Raw genomic sequence first — 22,161 nt, forward strand, 5'->3', positions numbered from 1 at the left:
AGTTTCTGTTGAGACTCTCTGTTGTCTGTAAATTCTCCCACATGGAAAGAGAAGTTAAAACAACTGGAAGAAGAAACAAAAAGCAATTCAAAAAATCACTATCAGCTAAGTACTAAGTACGGGGGTAGGTGTGATCACCCTGTGCAAAAGAGGCCTGTGGGAGAAAGAAAAATGTTGTGTTCTGCAGACTGAGGCTTTCTCATCTTCAATTGGCAGTATCTTGGGGTGTCATGCTAGAAGTTCAGTTGTGAAAATGCATAGTTTCAAACTGTCCCTGTGAGGCCATATGTTTTAAATGCCAGAGGGTGGGGCTGTGCTATAATAAAGCCCAGGTGTCTATTGCTATGATTTTAAATTGTTGAATTCAACAGCCTTGCACTAATTAAATGATAGCTATTTTTAACCCAAATTTGGCAGCCAATCAGGAAAGAATTTCTATCATAAAATGCTAACAACAGTGCTCTAAGACAGAACCTCAGTGTAATCTACAGGAAAGAAAGGCCCTATTCTCAAAACTTGTATTTATTTTTAGCTTGTAAGGATGTTTATTGTTTAAATCACAGAACAGAGTACTACTTGATACTCAAACTTCTTTTCTGTAATTAGATTTCTTCATATAATAAACATTTGGCTTAGACTTTCCCACCATTCCCCTCAAAAACAATCTTCTTCCAAGACCTATAAAAGAACCACATTTAAAAACGAAGTAAAAATCAGTGATGACTGACTAACACAGAGTCATGCATGTTGCCTGTTATATGTTATCTCACAGTTAAAGCATCAGTCCTTACAATGCTATCCTAATCTCCTCCATTGGTGTCATACACATTCCTGAAGTGTGGGCTCCCGTCACACTCTACCTGTTGGTCATCTCTGGGGTGCTCTCCGGCAGAAGCTACATGCTGATTTTCATTTTCACAGAGGTTGCCCGGTGCATGCCTGCAGCCCACCTCAACATGGCCCAGTTGCCTGTACTTCCTTTAGAACTTCCTCTGCTTACTACTCTTCTTTACATACAGTTAGTTTCTGTAAATAAAGTGACCATCAACTGTCTCTGATCAGCTCAGGAAATCATTCTCCCGCATTCCCATAGGCCCCTCTTCAAAAACGTTTTAGAATTAAGTAATTTATTTTTCACTAGAGGGTTCACTCTAGTTTGTAATTATGGAGTCTTCATCATCTTTCTAGAGAAAGGATTGTAAATTTTCAGAGGTGTTTTGTTTGTTTGTTTGTTTAGTTTGTTCTTATTTTGTTTTGTTTTGACACAGTCTCATTATACAACCCTGGCTGTCTCAAAAATCTTTATGTAGGCCAGGTTGGCCCCAAACGTACAGAGATCCTCCTGTCTCTTCCTACCTCCACATCTCCTATATATGACTACTGGGATTAAAAGTGCATAGCACCACACCTGGAAAGAATGTAAAGTAAAGTAATATCTCATGATTCGGAATTTTCATTGTAAATTTATGTAGATGAATTAGAGAGATGGCATAGCAATAACGATCACTGACTGCTCTTTCAAAGAATTCGGGTTCAAATCCTAGCAGTACGTATTAAATAGCTCACAAGCAAAGGTAACTTCATTTCCAGGGCACCCGAGACATCTTCTGGCCTCTGTGTGCAGTATGCATGCAAATGGTGCACAGATGTATGCTATCAAAATGCCCATGCACATAATAAATTAGAATAGAATGAAATAGAATGTAATTAAAATTAAGAAATAAACATGTCAGTTCCATAGACATGAAAACAGTATCATTTCAGGAGTCACTACAATACATGTGTAACTTTTCCTGCTTTGCTTTTCAGTGCTGCAGTCTACGATGTTCCCACTAATGTCTTGTTTAAGATCCTGCACTTATCTAAATGAAGAGGGCCAATCATATTCCGAGGATTTCCAAATCATTTGTCTTAGCCCCCTTTGAGCTCATTCTAAGTACTAAATATTTACTTAGTCAATCCTTGGTCTCTGTCATCCAGTCATACATCTTCATCATTAGGCATGGGCTAACAGTAGGTGGAGCTATTCTCTTTCTCCATCTACAGAGTTAACGGCTCATATCCATGTTAACGGCTTGTAAACGCATCTCACAAGGGCTTGCTTTCTTTTAATGTCCATGATTCTAAACTATAACTGGGAATTTTCATCTAGTTTGGCAGAATTGTATTAAAGACTGTTAAAGCATTCTTTAGCTTGTTATCAATCCCCAGCTCTATGTCTTTAAGAATGCTATCATTTTTCGTATTGGTGCTCTTTTTATTATTATATTCTTATTTTTGATGCAGAGTTTCTCTGCAAAACAATCTGGTTGTCCTGGAACTCAATCTGTAGACCTGGCTGGTATCGATCCCACAGAGATCCATCTGTCTCTGCTTCCAGCGTGCTGGGATTAAAGCCATATGCCACTACTGCCGACTACTGATACTTCTTTTAAAGCAACTGGAACATGAGAATTGGTTCTCATAGACATGTCATTATATATGCAAATATTAACCTACTCCAAATGAAAACTGAAGTCAGTTCTTATTGATTAATCACCATTTTATCTTAGAAGTCCTTGGGATTACAAGTAATTATTTATTTTGATACATATAATCCCACAGATAGAGGAAAACACTATGATGATTTCCAGTATGCTTGTTTGTTTGTTTGTTTGTTTGAGTGCTTGTTTTAAACAGGGTTTTTGTAATTAAATCGACCTTAAACTTGCAATTAAGGCAGAAACGACCCCCACGTCCTCTGTGTTGAAATCGGAGATGCCCTGAATGATACCTATCTGTGATGTGTCTTTAAAGTAAACTTACATACATTTATATAATGTATATATTAAATATATATATATATATTTAAATAACAAGTCAGAAGAGTTTAGCTAGTAAAAGGGACTGTTTTTACTTTTTTCAGGGTCTAAAATCAATTGTGATTCATCAGCATCTAGAATGTGTGTCTAGTAGTGGGGAGGTCCAAATCCTGAGTGGAAATAAAGATGATGAAGCCTTGCCAATTTAAGATAATTTAAAGAGTAAAATTTTCAAGTCTTGTGTGTTTTTCTAAAAATAACTTTCAGGTATTTTTCTGAGTCTTGACCAAAGGTGGATTTTGAGGAATTTAAGAATCCACTGGGAAAGAATATGGAATAAGGAGATGTTTGTGTAGGCATTTCTCTCTTCTCTTTGCCTAAATAAAGAGATGGAATAGGAGACTAATAGATGGTTAGGGAAGGCTGGGCTGAAAACTACTCATTGCTCCATGAGCACACAATAATGTACATGTGATTGCGTTGACCTGTGTGTTTTGTTTTGAGCCAATATTTGGTCTTGAAATCCTGACCCACCTCTACGTACAAAGTGCTGGGATTAGAGGTATGTGCCATACTGTATGCAGAAGGCTGCCATGAAGCCTACTTTATGGGACCTTTGATCACTTGCCATCCATTTTCTGGAGGATGTTTTTTTTTTCAGAACTCCCAAGATGCATAGAAATCATAGCCTTGGACAGAAAGGATCCAGAACAATGTGATGTTCTATCTCCTTTCTTCTGTAACCTGAACGTTTAGTGTCTTGATTGCCGCAGATGCCTCATATATTCTGTTGAACTCAACTGCTTCCTCTGTTTCTCAAGAGCCGTATTCATTTTCTTTGCTTTTATTCAAAGCATTGTTTCTGAACAAAGTAAAGATGTGTTATCAGGCAGCCTTACAGTTACACCAAACAACAACATGAACTGACCAATTCTTTATCTAAGCAAGTCATTAGGAAACTTTATCTGACTTGGAAGTAGTACAAAGGGTTTTGTTGTTTTGGGTTTTTTTTTTCCCCTTTTATGCTGCAATACTTTGTCACTGGCCATATATGAGGGATGGCTTTCTGGGTCAGGACAGGCAGGCTTTGTTAACTTTGAATAACTTTATGTCATTTCTACAAGTACATGATGCACTCAGGTGTCCGAGCCACAGGGGCTCATAACAGGGCAGTCACCAAACTCACTATTGTCACCTTAACAAATCCCACTGACCTTTTCCTTGGTTTGCGATTTTGTTTAAGAACTGCTTTATTGATGAGATCTCTCCTGGTAATGGGACCCAAACTTAACGCATGCTTAAACCCTCCATTACTACCAAGGTGTCTCCAGTCCTTTTTGTGTTTTCTATTTTGGAGACAGATTCTCACTAAATAGCAAAGGAAGGCCCAGAAATCACTATGGATGTCTTGTACTTGTGATTTTCCAGCCTTTGGCTTCAGAGTACCTGCTAATACAAAGTAGCACTGCTAGGACTAACTACAACTCATGTTGATTGAACATCAGGCACTTGCAGTTGCTCAGTGCTTTCATATATACTAACCTACTAATAGATTCTACCAGACAAATAACATTAGAAGCCTCCTATTATATGTAAAAATACTAACACATAACTAGGCTCTTGGACTTTTGACTAAGTCCATGTCTACAAAATTGCCTGATATCACCATTAAGATATAAACCCAGAAAGAGAATCTCCAGGGCATGTGCTGGAAAGAATCTAAGCAGTATTGGTTATTTTCATTCCACCTCCCGTGAATTTCACACAGTGTAATAAAGAATACCACAGTTTTCATGATCGATGACATTTCTGGTTTCCCTAAGTTTACTGAAATCACATGGTTACGATAAAGGAGTAGTCTTGTGATAAAAAGGACATAAAATCACAGCATTGCTAGACGGAAAAAGACTTTGAAGGTGAGTCGTCTGCGCTTCATTTGGTCATGTATACTCTACATACAGTGCAGTCTCTTAAGATTGTGTTGCCTACTGACATCATGGCCTGTTATATTCCTGTAGTTAACTTCTATGGTGTTTGCAGAGTAATGATGAAATCATTGAATAAAGCATTTCTCAGAATATATATATCCCTGTGATTATATGGCTGGAGACTGATTTAGTAGAAATCACTGATAGTTGGATCCCCCAGACACTTTCTCAGCCACTCCTGATGTGCTCAGCCGCTCTTTCTGCTGCCACTTACACCCACACTGACCATGTTGATCTGCACATCTTGTTTCCTGAATGCTACTCTCAGATCACTTTCTAAAAATTCTGCTAATTTTTCACATATAGTGGTCCCAGAGTTGATTCTGGCTGGATTATCTTATTGTTTTAACTTTCGACTCTCTTTATTTTCCAAACAGGAGCAAAGTTTATTGGAACATTCCCCATTCCAGACACCTATAATCCAGATGATGATAAAATATATTTCTTCTTTCGGGAATCATCCCAGGAAGGCAGTACATCTGACAGAAGCATTCTTTCAAGAGTTGGGAGAGTTTGTAAGGCAAGATTCACTTATTTTTCTTAAGAACCATGTCTTTGTGCATGAAGTAATATGTCTTCAGTATTGAAGGGAAGGAGGCCATGCATTATTGGTAAAGTTGAAAATTAATTCACACTTCACACTCCTTTACATGGGTGATTTTTGAGATGCATCTTTGAAAAGCAAAAGCAAGTTATTTTCCAATCTGATTTTTGGTTCTTATCTACCTCCCTGGTCTTGCAGATTGTTGGTTCTCTGCTGATATTCAGTGCCATTCAATGCTCTTACCAATAAGACCACTCACTGTCGTGATCCCCAGAGGGAAAATGTTTCCATGTTACATTAGTTCATCTCAACTCAATTTGAATAATCACTAGAGAAACTTACACACTAACAAAATCATGCCTGTATTTTTACAAATATACACCACACATATAACAACCATGCCTTTTGTTTGGACCAATTGAGTTTGAAATACAATTCTATTTTATTATATTAAATACTTCCTATGCTATTAATCTAGATTAAGTTCTGAGAGAAAAATGAAGAATAAAAGATAACTAAAAGCATAAAATGTTTATTTAAAAAACCCCAATTGAATCTGAATATTGCCATTTTATATAAATTATACTGACCACATAAACTGCTTCGGAGAGTTACATTTTGTTCCATCAAGGCTTTTAGTTGATTGGCTATGGACTTTACAGAATAGAGAAAGTACTGGAGCCAAACCCTTGACTTCTGAATGTATGCATTCTTCCTGGATTTGCCTCTGCTGGAAGAACTTTCCCGACGAGACATAAATCAGTGATGAACAAAAGCTATTAAGTTAATAAATACCTTCTTCAGCAATCTTTCTCTGGTCTTAAACAAACTTTTCATTTTCTTCCATCTAAGCTTGTCACTTTTTGTTGCATTCTGTACCCTCAGGCTTCTGAACCTTTCTAGGAGCAGGAATACAAACCATCACCACACTTGAAATTGCTAATGACAACATACCTTTTGAATGAAGCCGACTTTTGAGGCCAGACCATTCTTTATGTACCATCCTAGCCAATAATGCTGTTCATCCCACTGATCCTTTTTACCCCAGAGGGGACAGATTGTTTAAAAGGCATCCTCATTCTCTCAGAGTCCAAAAATCTGTAGTCGTCTTTTAAAGCCTCCTGCTAGGAATGAATGGCCATGCCCGGAGTGCTCTTAGTATGTCAGTGTACTGAAGCATGCCACATAACAATGGTATAATGACCCTGAGAGCCAAACAGTAGACTGACACTTTGTATAAGTGAGGTTTGTTAAATGTGTCAAAGGGGGATTACAAGCACTAAATGCGTTTCATGAGTCCTTTTGAAAACAGTGTATGACAAGTGCGCTGTTTGTGGGGAGTTCAATGCTTATTACTTAATGGCTATAATCCATTAGACTGAAATTTATTTCTAACAAAGCAAAGATTTTACTCTGGTATAAATGAATCATAAAGGTAGATGAATACCTCAGCCTTTGTCATATCTATAAATATCTATGTAGAAACTGTGGTTAGAATTTCAACCATTACCCGTGGAATGTTCTTTTTAAGCTGTGAGAAAATTCCTGCAGAAAGGAAAAGGCAGGAAAAAAGCAGGAAAGGAGTTTACCCAACTCAAAAACCTCTGAGAATACACAGTAAGATTGTGTTCTATCAAATCATGAGATCAAATAAAGATATGATGGATGAGAAACGAAGGAGAGACTTTTCACTTAGTGTGAAAAGAGATGAGTCTCTTAATTGTTCTTTTAACTGTGTGACATCTTAAAATGCTCACTGTATAGCCATAATCTATTGGTCAAATGTCCATGAAATCTGGTTCTAAATTCTTTGTTCACAATTTAATTACTGCACATCCAACTCATAGTCACCATTACTTTTTATGTTGTTTTCACATAAACGAATTCTGGCATTATTTGCAATTTATTCTTTTTGTTTTATTTCCCTTATTTCAAAAATGTCTTGATATTTATTTCTCTACATTTTTTGTCACGCAATAAGAAAACAACATATCTTTATTGTGAAACAAAATTGAGTGTGATAATTGTAAGAAATTAGTATAGAAGGAAGATCTCCTAGTAGGCTGTGGAAGCCCTCTGACATTCCCAGGTTTTATTCTGTTATAGTGGCAGTCCTTTAGCCTGCCAGTTCAGCTCACATTTTCCCACAGTCTGTATTTGGAAACACAAAGGTTTTGTTCTTGTTGCCATTGTTTGCTTTCATATTTAACTAATAATTTGACACGGAATGGAACTGTTGACAGTTTAAAAAAATTCTGCCCCTTTTAATATTCAACTTTAAAAATTGGTGTTATATTTACCTGGGAAATCTGTTTTCTTGACTTTTTTGTCATAAAATTATTGGTAAGAGGTTTTGGTAATAGACTACCCTTTTACTCTCTTACTGTCTCTTCTCTTCTCTCTTGCTCTCTCTTTCTGAACACCCACAGAGATTAAAGATTGTCCAAGGGAAGGGCTTCTGATATGTTCAATATTATAACCCATGTATGCCTTATATTTGAATATTTCACCAATAGCATCAAAATATGACTTCCCTAGAACACACAGACACTGCTGATACCAAGCTGTTATTCTTTTTTAAAAATAAATCTAAATTACACTGGGGGAAAATATATAAAAGACACTCATAAAGTGGGATGATATAACTACGACATATGAGACCTCTAGGCTATCAGTGACGTTTGAAAGCATCGTATGAAGGGAATGATTAAAATGAATTCTCTAGTGTGAACACGACCACACTACATGGAGGAAGAGAGGCCAAGCATTCCAATTAGCCTTTGTCAGGGCAGATCTTGCTCACAGGATGCTGAAATCTTGTATTAAAAATTCAAAGCATGTGTCAGGGGACCAATGTCTTTGTTGGAAATTAGGTGATAAGAAGTCTTGTTTCCATGTTAGCAACTGAGAACATGACCCTAGGCAAAAATGAGTTATTCTATATTTGAGGTACAGAGGGGCAAGATGAATATATTTAGCCCACAATGGAAGAATGCATCTGGATTGAGAAATACTTGTGAGTAGGAAGTCTGTTTTATCCAATATAGTATGAAAAAAAGACATGAAGGATCATTTAGGAGATATTTCAAAGAGAATCCGTTTGTACATATCTTATTGGTATCTCATTGGTAGATTGGTACAGATACGTGCAGTTCATGACCATGGTCTTGTTCTTATCTGCAGTATTAATGCAGTGTGTGGTCACATGTTGAAATATGGCTTTGAAGATGAAGAACTGAATTTACAGTGCATCCTTGTTCCCATTCCCAAAATGGTATTGACCTCATCACGTGATAACCACCTCATAGGCAATATCATTCTAGATGGCACTTGTCATACAGATAAGCACTCCTATATTCTTGGTAACTGGGTTTTAGGAGACAAGGCAGGGGTCTTGACAAATCCGAACTGGTGCATTCCCTGATGAGAGAGGAAACAGCATAGATGTTATATTGGGACTTTTGCAGCTGATGTGGCTCTGGAATGTGTTAGCATATTAACCTACTTAAAAGTGTAAGCCCGGGGCTCTGTGGCATCTCAGCTCTCGAGTGTGAAATCTGCAGTATGTGTCGGCTTTTGAGTCATGGAAGTAACTAAAACCGTTCAGAAATACTTGTAGCAAGATGAAATACAGACAGAATCCAGAGGGACAGTGCAATTTTAAATAAGATATAAATGTCCACAAAAGCAATGTGAGAAGAATTTGTTCTGTGGTATGTTGGGATGGGTAGGAGAGCTATCACAAGTCACTGGAATGATGTCCTTATAAAAACTCAGTTTCTGTGGGGGCACCATGCATCCAGAATCTGTGTCCTTCAGACACTGATGCAGGCAAATAAAACAGAACGGAGAGGGAAGAGAGTATGTGGATAAATGGGAGGAGAAGAGAAAAGAAAGAACAAGGAAACCAAAGCAGTTTTCAATGATGTTACAGGCCAAAAAAACTCCAGAATTTGACAGTCAACATATAACTGATAACCTCTGCCCAGAGGATAGAAACATTCAACTCAGTATATACTGCGACACAATGCAAACACCCACATCTTCTATGACTACTGCATCAAAAAATGTAATGCTTAAATAAGAGCATTGGATTTACATGTGGCATATGCTCAATGGATGATTGACATGGATTTCAGGGTATGAGCGAGCATGTAACAATCTAATATAGGAGACTTACATGTAATGAATGTAAACTCTGCCCACAGTACTTGAAAATACACACTCACATTATGTATATGATAAAAATAATATGATATAAACATATCACATTATGTATATGATAAATAATATGTATTTATAAATTATATATATATATATACATACATACATACATAGTTTCAGAACATATTCAACTTAATATCTCTTATGAGCTGAAGAAGGTGGCCGTGGTATCCTGTGGGTTAGGTACCAAAGTATTTTGACAAGCAGTGGAATTGCATTATGTTTCCATTTGTTTTGTTGAATTGAATATAGTATTTTCAGGCTGGCCTGAAACTCGCTGTACATTCCACACTGACCTTAAAATCCCTCAATTCCCTTATCTCTACTTTCTGAGTGCTGGGATTCAGAGGTGTGACATAAGGTCTAGCTGGTATTTTGTTAATTGTAAATGCAGAAACTACTGCTATTTTGCTCACATTTTTTTTTAAAAAAGATTCATTTTATTCTTATTTATGTTTAAATGAGTTTCAGTGTGAGTGTATGCTACATATCTGCAGTAACACAGGGAGACCAGAAGGCCATTGAGTCCCCTGGTGCTGGAACTCAGGGTGTTGTGGGCCACCTGAGATGGGCGCTAGGATCAAATTCTGGTCCTCTGGGAGAGCGGCAAATGCTTTAACCACCGAGTCATCTTTCCAGCTCTCTGCTTTGTTCTTATTTTTAAAAATACTTATATTTATAAATGTGTAGTATTTTTGAACGCAATCGAAGTACCTTGAAACCATATTTGATAAATATTTATTAATAAGAACTATGAATTTTGGCTGAGATATGTGGAAAGGAGAGGTATCACTTAACTGGTATGTTAATTTCACATGACACTATTAATCAATAATAGCTCAGAAGAATACCTTTATATGAAGATTTTCTTTCAAATTAAGAATGATTTCCATCATCAAGGGCATATCCCCTAAAAAATGATCTTTTTGTAACATCATAACTTTCTAGCCCAACTATTTAGCAAGCCTTTCAAATTTAAAACAGGGTGCTGAGACTTAAGTGATTTTTAAAATCCTTGTTGATTTCTATTTAATTGTTCAGTCTTGTTGAACTGTCAATATTTTGAAGTACTAAGTGGGCCATCTTACACCCCGGTGAATTTCTGTCATTCGTGGTAGATTATTTCTATCTCCATGGTGAAAAATTGCACACTGACTGGATGATCAGGCACAGCCGATGAGGAAAATGACAGAGAGACTTCTGTCTATTAACTTTGCAGTTCAGTACTTTTAGAAACCATCATACCTACATACACACTCTCCCCGCACTCCTGTGTGTGTGTGTGTGTGTGTGTGTGTGTGTGTGTGTGCGTGCACGCGCGCATGCCCTTATTAATGTGTAGAAATGCCAGTCCCTTAGCGAGGCTAGCTGGCAGCTTTGCACCTCAAGGCTATTTTGATTACACGTGGATTCCCTTCATTTTTGGAAGCACTGTGGCAGGCTTCCTTATGCAGCCCAGTCTAGGTTCCAGCTGCGGGCTATGCCAGTTCCCTTTTTGTTTTGAGCATTTCCTTGTGTCCACGCCAGGAATTCAATTTGGATGGCCCTTTCACATAACTTGCCTAGGGGTCTCATGAATAGCTGTTTGCTTCCATTCCGCTCACCTTGTCTATTTTGATATATGGCCCTATTTGGACAATCGCTGCCTTTGAAGATTTGTTTTGAAGGCTGGTGACACTCTCTGTATTTATTGATCTCTACAGGGCTGTGGTTTGCGTGCTTACTTTCGGTGCGTCCCTGACAACCTAAGTGAGAGATTTAGTGCCCACAGTTACAGATGTGCTTCTGTGGCACTTCCATCTGCTTTTCCCGTCAGAGAAATTCCTGGGAAGGGATTTATGATGTTGGCTGTAGCTTGTAAAGCGACAATCAGGAGGCCTTGACAGGACCTGAGAGCATGCCTACCTGTGCCGAACTTAACCTGCTGGTGCTTAGAAACAAAGCTCTTTAGCATAATGTGGCATCCACATTCTGCATCTCTGGTACTCTCCTGGATCTCTAGCTTGAGAAATATTTTCTCCTTTTTGCACTGATGTTCTGCAATGGCAAATCTCAAGCAGTTGACTATAAATATTATTTAGGAAACGAATAAGAAACCTAAAACAGAAAGAAAACTTTTCCTTGAAAGTCTCTGTGGACATTTTATACCCAACATGGTATAAAACTAGGTATGGTGGTGCATGCCTGTAACCCCAGATTTGGGGAGATAGAGGCAGGGGCAGAAGTTCAAAGTCATTCTCTGCAGCATAGTGAGTTCTGGCTGGCCTGAGCTAAGATGATGTCTCAAACAAACAAGCAAAAATAACAAAAACACTGCTCAGTGTTAATGGACTTACTTTGAGGGAATTCAGATTTTCCCAATCCTTAGACCTCCAAAGAGTAATATACTCCAAGAAATTAGGACAATAAGAGTTAGAGTTATGGATTTACCTTTGGTTAAAATTTCAGTGTTTATCCACTGCCGTTCATTTGTATTTTTGGACAAAGAGGGGAATTTTCTGAAGCACTTAAAAATAGACATCTTCTCTGTTCTCTTCTCTCCAGTTGCTGTCATCAGTAATATTTGTTCTTGTATTACACCTGGAATTAGCAAAACTCTCCTTGTTTTGAACTGTGATGTAAAGTTCATAGCATTTTTTTTCAATAAATGAAAATATTATTCTACCATTGATGTTGTCTCTTGGAGGCCAATACACAGGCCCATCTACAGACCATTGCAAAAAGATAGCATGAAGAATTGGGGAATCAGTACCTTTGTGATTTTGACTTAATGGGTTCTCTAATTCAGTATGTCATATTCTTTACCTTATGTGCCATCTGCCATAAAAAGTTGCATCTAGCAGGCTTTAACTAATTCTGTGTTGAGATTTGCTATTGAATAATCTAAAAAATGCCACTGTTCAAGAAGATGATGGTTCCCGCAAAGCAACTGCCATGCTGGTTCCTCTCTGTGCTTTCTCAGGCTGCACTGAGTTATTTCTAGGGAGAGAATCTGGTTTTTGGAAACTTAAAACATGTCTACATGATTCTATGTAGGTAAATATAAATGGTAAAGAAAATTCCAAGATGTTAGACTTGGAAGATTTAAACTGTAATCATAACATTAGAGAAATAAAGTGAAACCTAGAATAAGGTCACCAAAGCCTTGATGAGGAAACAATGTTTCTCTTCCTGCTTTCTACTCTCAGTCTTCAGCCAGTTGTGACTGTGTTTCTTGTGACTGGTGCATGTGAGAATAACAAAGCTGTTCTCACCACTATGTTATACTGAGATAATTGCAATTTTATTGAAGACTACTTCAGTTACTCTTTACATGATGTTATACTGGGTAATCCTGTCAGGTGAGTCGTAGAAACCAAGGTGAAGCCTCAGTAACTCATACAGAAATGGGTGACATGCCACATGAAACATAGCCTTATTTATTTACTTGAGAGAATGGAGTTATAGAGATGTGTGTCTTTAGAAAAAGAGCCTTTCATAGTGACTCCCCTTCCCTTGACCAACATCAGATCTATTGAGACCTGCTCCCTACTGCATCCAAAGACACCGAAGTCTGTTCTGATTCTTAGAATCTCAAGTAAGTTCCAGGTAGCTTGACAGCCAAGATCTTTTGTCCTTACCTACGAACAGCTAACAGTTGAGATATCTTAGAAGTCAAAATAAAAATATACATACCCAAGCAGCTAAGAACAAGGGCAGAGAAGAAAACTAGCCATTTGCCTGTATAACACATGTGACTTCTTGAACTCATAATTTCTAAGATTCCACAATCTTCTTACATACAATTTGAACATTCTACTAACTCACTACATCTCCATCCCTTGAACATACAATTTCGATATATTCTCAATTACATTCCTGATTTTATTGATTTCAGAATTTAGCAATACAATTTAATGTCAATTAATATATTTCCTTATATCTTTTTTTTCTAAGCATAAGTGAAAGTGGCAATATAAAGTACTGAGAGATCTTTAAATTGGGTGGCTTATACAAATAAAATTGTTTAGCATATGAACCCAGTATTGTGAGCCTTAGGTCACAAGACACACTCAGTAAAACCTCATGTGTGATTGCCCTGAGCTACTCTGCATGGCAATTTAATGTTGATATAAACCTAAATTTGCTCACACAGAAGAAAGAATTTCTATCCATTAGGGTATATGATGACTAATCTACTAGACGAAAATAATTCATAATCTGTTGTCAAACCACAAGCAAACAACAACACACAGGCCCTGTCCTTCATCACCCTTGGGAGGACAAGAGTTCAGGCTGGTTTACCCTCATCTCTTTGTTACTTTCATGTGCATCTCTGTGCAGAGGGCATAACAACAAAGCACTCCTGATAAATAGAGTGGAGGCACACAGAAGCGACCGGTGACCAGGAGCTGCCCAGTCTGACATCTCAATAATAAATCTTTTGTGTTGGTAAGACCGCTGGCTTCTGTAGAGCTTCACAAAGAAGAGTAGACTTGTGACAATTTAGGACAAATGTGATTATCTTTGCTCAGCCTTCTTCTGGGCTAAAAGTTCTCAAAGGGGATTTTGTGGATTTGCAAACAAACACAAGGGCAGAAAGCTGGGCAAGAAAGTCTGACTGATGCTTCCTTGCAGAAGAAATACAAAGTCTAGGGCACTGGACTTGCCTAGCTGTGGTCCAGGTTTCTCTGAAAGTCAATGTTGAGTCCTCCAGTGTTTACTGAGAGCATTGTGCCAAAGCTGTGCTCACTGCACTGCTGAGAGCAGGAAGCTTTCACTTGGTTTGTTTTGTTTGTTTGTTTTTATCATGAGCTCCTTAAGAAACTTGACAGGATTGCTGGATAGAGAGACAAGGCAAGATTGCTCCATTTAAAAACGTGCACGTTTTTATTCATCAGATTAAGCAATAAACATTCCCCTTTTCATCAACAAAATTGGAGCTAGTGGGTTAGATTTTTTTCATTTTTACCATAGATAAGAATTGAAAGTAGAATAGGGAAAATGTTTGAATATGGGCTCTTGTTGACATTTGATACACCAGGATTAGAAAAGAATGATACTCTGAGATATGATCATTCAAAAAGCCATATTTAGATAAGTCTGCCTTTACATCTTCAGAGGCATCAGAATCATCAAATAGGTAGCATATTGTTTGATCAATGATACTCAGAGAGTAAATATACGCAATAGAAATTTAAGAGCAATTATAGACATGCCTGTTAGTGGAGAGGCATTATATAGTCTGCTATGTGGTTTTCTTAAAGACAAATATGATTTTTACATTTCATTTCTAATTGCAATCCTTGAGTACTTCCTCACTGTATACTTAATAACATCCAGGCACCTTGGCCTTCTATGAAAGCCTCTCTTGGTCTTTCCCTAATTTACTTTTCCAACATTTTCCTTTACTAGTTTAATTGATCCCAGTTTTCATTGAAACAGGCTTTGTCTTGGTTCTCTCAGTATGTTTTGCATTGCTCTATTTGTTGTACTTTTTCCCTAATTTCCAGCCCCCGAGTTATTTCATCTCATCTTTCCACATGTGCCCTGGCGCTGCCTGTCACTAACAAGACGGAGAATCGAATCTGCCGCATCCCAAACACCTCTCTTCGTTTTCCCCGTGTGCAGAAACTCCAGCAGAGGTTCCATCCGTGGCTCTCCAAACCTTTCTAAAGAATTTATCCTGTTTTCTTTGTAAAACTACTTATTTCTTAACGATTAAACATATATTAATTAAGTAAGCACCAGATTGGCGGTACTGTATAGAATATTTTAATCGCCCGGGCAGTGGTGGCGCACGCCTTTAATCCCGCTCTCGTAAGGCAGAGGCAGGCGGGTCTCTGAGACAAGCTTGGTCTAAAAGAGCTAGTTTCGGGACAGGTACCAAAACTACAGAAAAAACTTGTCTCAAAAAACCAAAAAAAAAAAAAAAAGAATATTCTATTCAGCGAAGGCACCAAGAAGTTTCTAGTGCTAGCTTAAACTAGCTAGAAATTTAATGCTATTGCAGATTTTATTATTATCAAATGCAGAAAATCTGAACTGCATGGATGACAAACAACAACAACGAAATCACCTAAAGCCTTCCTCCTCTGTCTCCCCTGAATTTAAGGGCTTCCTGTTTATACAATTGTATTTTTATTGTGTCTGTGCATATACGTATGATTAGATATTTATATATGTAACCATAAGCTCGTGTGTATTACAGACCTATTCTATTCTTCATAATGCCTTAGAATCATTAAGCTATAAAGAGATAGTTGCTGGGCAGTGATACACATTTAATCCCTGAACTCAGAAGGCAGAAGAAGGTGGCTTTTTGCTAGCTCAAGCCACGATGATCTACACAGTGAGTTCCAGGCCAGTCAGGGTCACAAAATGAGACTCAGTGTTAAATATTTAAAAAGGAAAACGAGTGAGACAAAAATCTGTTAGATGTTATGATTTGTTGACTAAGTACATGAAGTATTTCATTCAAGATTGATGCCTTTAAAGTTTAAAATTATCCTTTAATTTATATGGTTGTATCTTATAAATCTAAAATAAATAAATAAATAAAAGAATACTTCTTTTGGTTGATCAAGAGATATCCCTGTTCAATAGGAAGGAATGAAAGAGATGAGTCACAGTGAGTTGCACTTGGTGTATGGTCTCTGAAGACAGGAGGCTCATTGGTCTTCCTTCTGTGTCCTCTTCATTTTTTGAAGAACACAGTATATATGGGTACATACATACATATATATATATATATATATATGTGTGTGTGTGTGTGTGTAGATATATGTGTGTAGATATATTGTATATGGACTCAGTTTTCTTACTTAGAATTGTCATCCAGACATTCTCCTTCAATTTAGTCTAGATTAAAGACATTAAGTAGAGAAGGTATGTACTCGATAGTCAAATACCAAACTTCTCAGTTAAATTTTTCATTAGTTTTCTAGAATTTGGGATGAGAAAAGACAAAAGATTTATATGGCATTGTTAAATGTAAGTAGAATAGTGGAAAATGTATCTAAGAATAATTTTGATTGAAATAAATTATTAATGTATGCATTCCATGAATCATTTGCATTCTATTCTTTATGAGCACAGGAAAAAGCTAGCTTATTTGAAAACATTTTTTATGTTCTTATAAATTTAATGTATAAAGGGACACTCTGGTCATTCTGTTTATTTGAAGAGGATGTCTATGTTTGGCTCAATGTTTAAAACTATTTTAAATAAATGCTTCTGAGAAGAAGTAATGTATGAAAATGTAAGTTAATACTGAGAATTATTTTCATATGCATGTGTGTGTATACTTATGGTTCTTCGATAATTAATTAATACTACACTAGTTTGCGGAAGACCATTTTTATTCTATAATTAAGCCTATTTTGAAAATATGAAAACATGGTTCTTAAGTACCAATATGACATATAAGTCATTCTAACAACTATTGAACCCAAGTTGCCTGGCACTATACTAAACACATTACACAAAACTTTCCATTTGATCATCAAAATAGCTGAATTTCAAGACATTAAGCATGTTTTATCAATGACAAACTGGAGATGTGTTAGCATTTTATAGGTCATGAACGAAAACTTGGCAGACACAGCATTTGGCCCCAGGCTGCTTTAATTACTGCACTCTGTGTGCATTCACTCATTCACCAGGGTTAAAATGCTCGTGTTGCTTTCATTTAACCGTAAGGAAACATTTCTGGTTGAGTGAGGAACTAACTTTTCCATGACTGAGTAGTGCCTTTTAAAAAGGGCGTGTTCCTAAGGTACCACCTGTAAACCTGGCCAGGTTTAGTTAGTTGTAGATTCCTCTCGGTAACTTTTTAACCTTTTTGTTTCCCTTTCTTTTAGAATGATGTAGGTGGGCAACGAAGTCTGATAAACAAATGGACAACTTTTCTTAAGGCGAGATTGATTTGCTCAATTCCTGGAAGTGATGGGGCTGATACTCATTTTGATGAACTGCGTAAGTCACATGTCCCTTGTTCTTAGAAAAGTCTTTGGACTTTATCAAGTAATTCAGCATGTGTTTATGCTAGCATCATCAGGCAGATACATCCATTCACAATTAAATGCAGCCTGAAGGAATTGTTGTTACTAAATGACATTCACACATGCAAAGCTTATGTTTTGCCCTCAGTCTGGAGGCACAATATTCGAAGTATGTCTGTATTCAAAAGAACCTCAAATTTAATAAAGGATGTATAATTGCAGTAATTAGAAGATTTAGACCAATAGGCTAGAAAGTCCAACCATTCTTTCCTCTTTCGTTGGTGTAATCAACTTCCTCCAGATGGAAAGAGTCTGGGTGGATTCCTTGTTCCTAGGATGCCCTCTGCTGGGGAGTGTGGAAGATTTGTTGACCGTGGTCATCCACTCAAAACATATTTAGAGAGACTGCAGACAGATTTCTTTTCATTTCTTCTTTTTTTAGTCCTCTAAAATCTAGTTCTGAAAATATGTTAGTTACACATAAAGTCAAGATCATTAGTTTTTATCTTCTAATTTTATTTTCGAGCGTGCAGAATGGTTACGTCCTCTCCTTATTTCCTCAGTAGTATATGCTTTACTCATATTGAAAATAAACACACCCATAGCTCACATAATTCTGTAAAACATTTTACTCCTGAGTAAATTGGGAGCATGGGGACCTTGGGAGAGTCTTGAAGGGGAGAAGAGAGGCAGGGAGGGGAGCAGAGAAAATGTAGAACTCAATAAAATTCAATTAAAAAGCCATTTTAATGCTGTATCCACTGCACATGCTCGTATTTTCACATTGACAGACGAGGCTCAACCCACTGCAGCATAACATGTTTTTAAACTGTTGGGTAAAATGTACCTTTGGTCTCTGGTTTCCATTTTAATTGGAATCACAAACCCTTGATTGGAAATAGTCATGGAGACTGCCAATTGAGTCATCCCATTTACCCTTGGTTGACACATCTCACTAAGAGGTTATGTCACATAGCTTGTGAGAAAGCCTTTACCCTTAAGTGCTTAATACTGTAGTGATTCATCTTTATGTTATGTGTTGCTTAGAGTTCTTGAACTATTATATATTATTAAAAAGCAAATGTACTACTGCAAAACAATAGTATATGGTGCATAATTATTTTTCCATTAACAGAAGACATTTATTTACTCCCTACGAGAGATGAAAGAAATCCTGTAGTATATGGAGTCTTTACCACAACCAGGTAGGTTGAACACAAGTCTTTTTTTGTCTAACATATGAAGATATTTATTCTAAGGAGTATTGCCAGGCAATTCCAAAAAACCAAAAGTCAAGCTATTGGGAAAGGGTAGGGAGGTGAATTCTCAGCATAGCACAAACTACTTCAGTGATAGAATCTGAGCATATTTTAGCTGGGTTTTATAATGTTTGTGAATTTATTCAATCAGGTTCACCCAGATTATCAAAGATCATCTCACTAAAATTAGCTGATCATGGAATTTGAATGTATCTATTAAATACATTCATCTGAGTAATAATTCTTTTGTTTGAATAGTTGACTATGTTAGCCTGGTGAAGCTGACACACCTATTTGCTACCTATTTGATTTGTGTATGTTTATCTGGGCAGAATAATGAGGATCTTTGTGGCCATGTCAAACTCTCATATCTTGCCAGTCTGATGCCAGTCCATTCTGTACTCTTACTTCAAGCTTTAAAAAGAGCTTTCTTATTTATATACTTTATTATCATGTGTTTGTGTCCATGTGTGTTTAAGTGCAAATGTGTGCGGATGCCCACAGAGGCCAGAATATGGCATCAGATACAATACAAGTGTGTGCGGATGCCCATAGAAGCCAGAATATGGCATCAGATATGATACAAGTGTGTGCGGATGCCCATAGAAGTCAGAATATGGCATCAGATACGATACATACTTTGTGATTGGATTAACAGGCAGTTGTGAACTGCCTGCATTGGGTGTTGGAAACCTAAATATAATCCCCTGAGCCATTTCTCCAGCCCCAAAGAGAATGCTTTTGTCCTTGAAATTTTTTTATGTATAGGAGCCAAACAGTTGTCAACTAGTTTGTTTCACAAGCGTTTGTGTGCTAATACCCGCCCACGATGCTTCATCTCTAGCCCCGCATTAGAAGCTACTCTAGTAATCACTGTGACCAAACACTCAAAAGAAGCAATTTTTAAGCAAAATGACTCACCCTTCCAAGATGTAATTCATTATGACGTGCCCCGGGAGCTTGCTCACACTTGAGAAAATTATGAAGCAAAGCAAGACAAGGGCCAAAAGCAGAGTGGGGCTATAATCATCAAGGTCTACTCCCCAGACACCTACTTTCTCAGCAAGGTCCCACCTCCCAACCTCAAAGAACAGCACTACTTACTTGGGAACAGTTATGTAAAAGAAAATGAGTCTGTTACTGGTACCTTATGTTCAAACTATTACAATAGCTGTATGTTCTTTTTAATTTTACTTCATAGTTGTGTAGCATAAATATTTTTATCATTGGACCAGGTTTTAGTGTCTTAGAAATGTATTCATATTGGTTCTTTTCATCACAGCATGGTAGCTCTATCCTAATTACCACAGATAGCGTTCACCCAGCCCCCAGTACATTCCTGCTGTTTTCAGGTTGTTTTTTTTTTTTTTTTTTTTTTTTGCTATACCCAATGCATCAGTGACTCACCTGTGCTCATGCCATATCTCTAATATGAAATCACAGTATAAAATGGTTAGGTAAAAAAACATATGCATATAATATTCATAATTAGTGCTTTCCATATGTGTAACCATAGAGGAAGAAATACACGAATGAGGGACCGAGTTAATTGATGAAGCTGTAATCCATCAAAGGACAGAACATTGTTGACTTCAAACCATCTATATCACAACCCCCTTGTCACCCTAACGAGTAGACGTGGCTGCTCTGTGCAGTCCACTGAACTGCTCTCTAAGATTAGTGGTCAATTCCTATCAATAACGCCAGCCTAAAGCTTGTCCTTATTTTCATACCTATGTTCTTGTCTGGTTTCTGCATAGTGCTGCCTTGTAATATCGTTGAGATTGCATGACTTCCAAGAGTTTGTAGTGGCATCTACAAACCCTTTATAAAGGTGTGGCCTCTTTTCTCTTCATCCTGTTTTATTCATTGACTTCCTTTTGACTCTGTTTAAGGGACACAGACCTTTTCACAGTATGTCTAGAATACTTCTCGGTTTTGCATGTATCTTCCCTTAACTCTTTATTAATGAAAGAAATGACTCTGGTGTCTCTATTTGAATAAATTTATCGTATTTTTCTCTCCATGGTGAGCCCCTTATAAGCTTGAATTTTTTGAGGATTCAAAATATATCAGCAAACAAAGAATATTTGATCAATTGTGGGACCTAAGAGAAAAATATTTTAATGTGGATATTATGAAGACACCCCAAGAGCTGCTGTTTGGGAATCCATTTTTCTATTAATGTGCAAAGAACATTAAAAAAAATGCAAGAGGAGCAATTGCCTGAAGTGGCTCAAGTATCTCAGCTCTAGTTTTCTTGGCCCCTTTCCATGCAAAATTCATCTTTGAAGTTGATGTGTGTTCCACACACAGATGTAGATATGTGCCAGGGAGACAGAGCCCTGAGATACTTCTTTCATTTTTTTCCTATCAAATTTCTGCCCACCCAGGGTGTAAAGTTACAAAACAGCTCTTTGTCCCTTTGTGTTCTATCTTGTTTTATTTTTAATGCTGCCTTGAAGACTGAGGTCATTTTAGAATGCATGTCATATCTTTTGTCTAGTGAAAAGACATAATTACCCTTTGATAATGGTGCATTATTTATTTAAAATATAATAGACAGAAATGTGATTATTATCACAATATCACTTTCCTCCTATCTGCTTGCTTACCATTACCTTCTGGTGTTTCCCATTGACACCATTCCAAGACTATTAATGACTGAGCTTCCAAATGCTGAAGAATCATTAGTTTGTGTAAAACAGGAATAACTTCATTCAGTCAGAAAGGTCCATCTTAGTTTTAAGAGTAAGCCTCAAAGAAAATTTACTTTACTTTCCAGGAATAAAGCAAAAAAGAAATCCCTGAAAGGTGCTAACAGTTGTCATCTCTGTCTTGTACAGTTTTAGAATTCCTGGGAAAATTTTAGCTGCTTAATATGTTTGCTAAAACCACATGATTATGACCACATTAAGAATTAAGTAGACGACTGCAATTCATAAGCCCAGTTCAAGCAATGAAAGTTTATTTCTTCCTTAAAAATGGTTTTAACAAAATGATGTGAACAACAAATTCCTTATCCAAACTCTGGACATGCACGCACTTTTAGTGGAATGACAAAGGCCAAGAAAATGTTTAAGTCAGCAAACACACCTGCAATGAGTCTGACAACCTTAGATAAATGGTATGGCCTTTAAAAATGATTACTGTTTTAAATACAGATAAATAACTTCTTACATTTTAATATCTTTGTAAGTATTATAATGATTTAAAAAACTAAACAATATGTAAGTGAGCATCATATTTAATCATTTCTAGCCTACAGTTTTTCTGCATCATTGGTCCTCAACATGTTCGTTGTGACCCCTCTTGGATCACATATCAGATAGCCTGCATATCAGATATTTACGTTGTTATTCA

The 22,161-nt window shown here is 37.0% G+C and overlaps 1 protein-coding gene across 1 annotated transcript in view; it reads left to right on the top strand.

Moving 5' to 3' along the window:
• LOC121434762 (semaphorin-3D) overlaps nucleotides 1-22,161 on the top strand; it is a 162,884-nt gene that overhangs the window by 108,685 nt on the left and 32,038 nt on the right. Inside the window, exons 8-10 of the mRNA XM_041633724.1 lie at nucleotides 5,167-5,309; nucleotides 17,399-17,513; nucleotides 18,675-18,744. Coding sequence (XP_041489658.1) covers nucleotides 5,167-5,309; nucleotides 17,399-17,513; nucleotides 18,675-18,744 — 328 coding nt within the window. The remainder of the gene's footprint in view (nucleotides 1-5,166; nucleotides 5,310-17,398; nucleotides 17,514-18,674; nucleotides 18,745-22,161) is intronic.

The sequence above is a fragment of the Microtus oregoni genome, unplaced genomic scaffold (genome assembly GCF_018167655.1).
Source record: "Microtus oregoni isolate MIOR12 unplaced genomic scaffold, Mior012 000044F_ref0000062, whole genome shotgun sequence".
NCBI lineage: Eukaryota > Metazoa > Chordata > Mammalia > Rodentia > Cricetidae > Microtus > Microtus oregoni.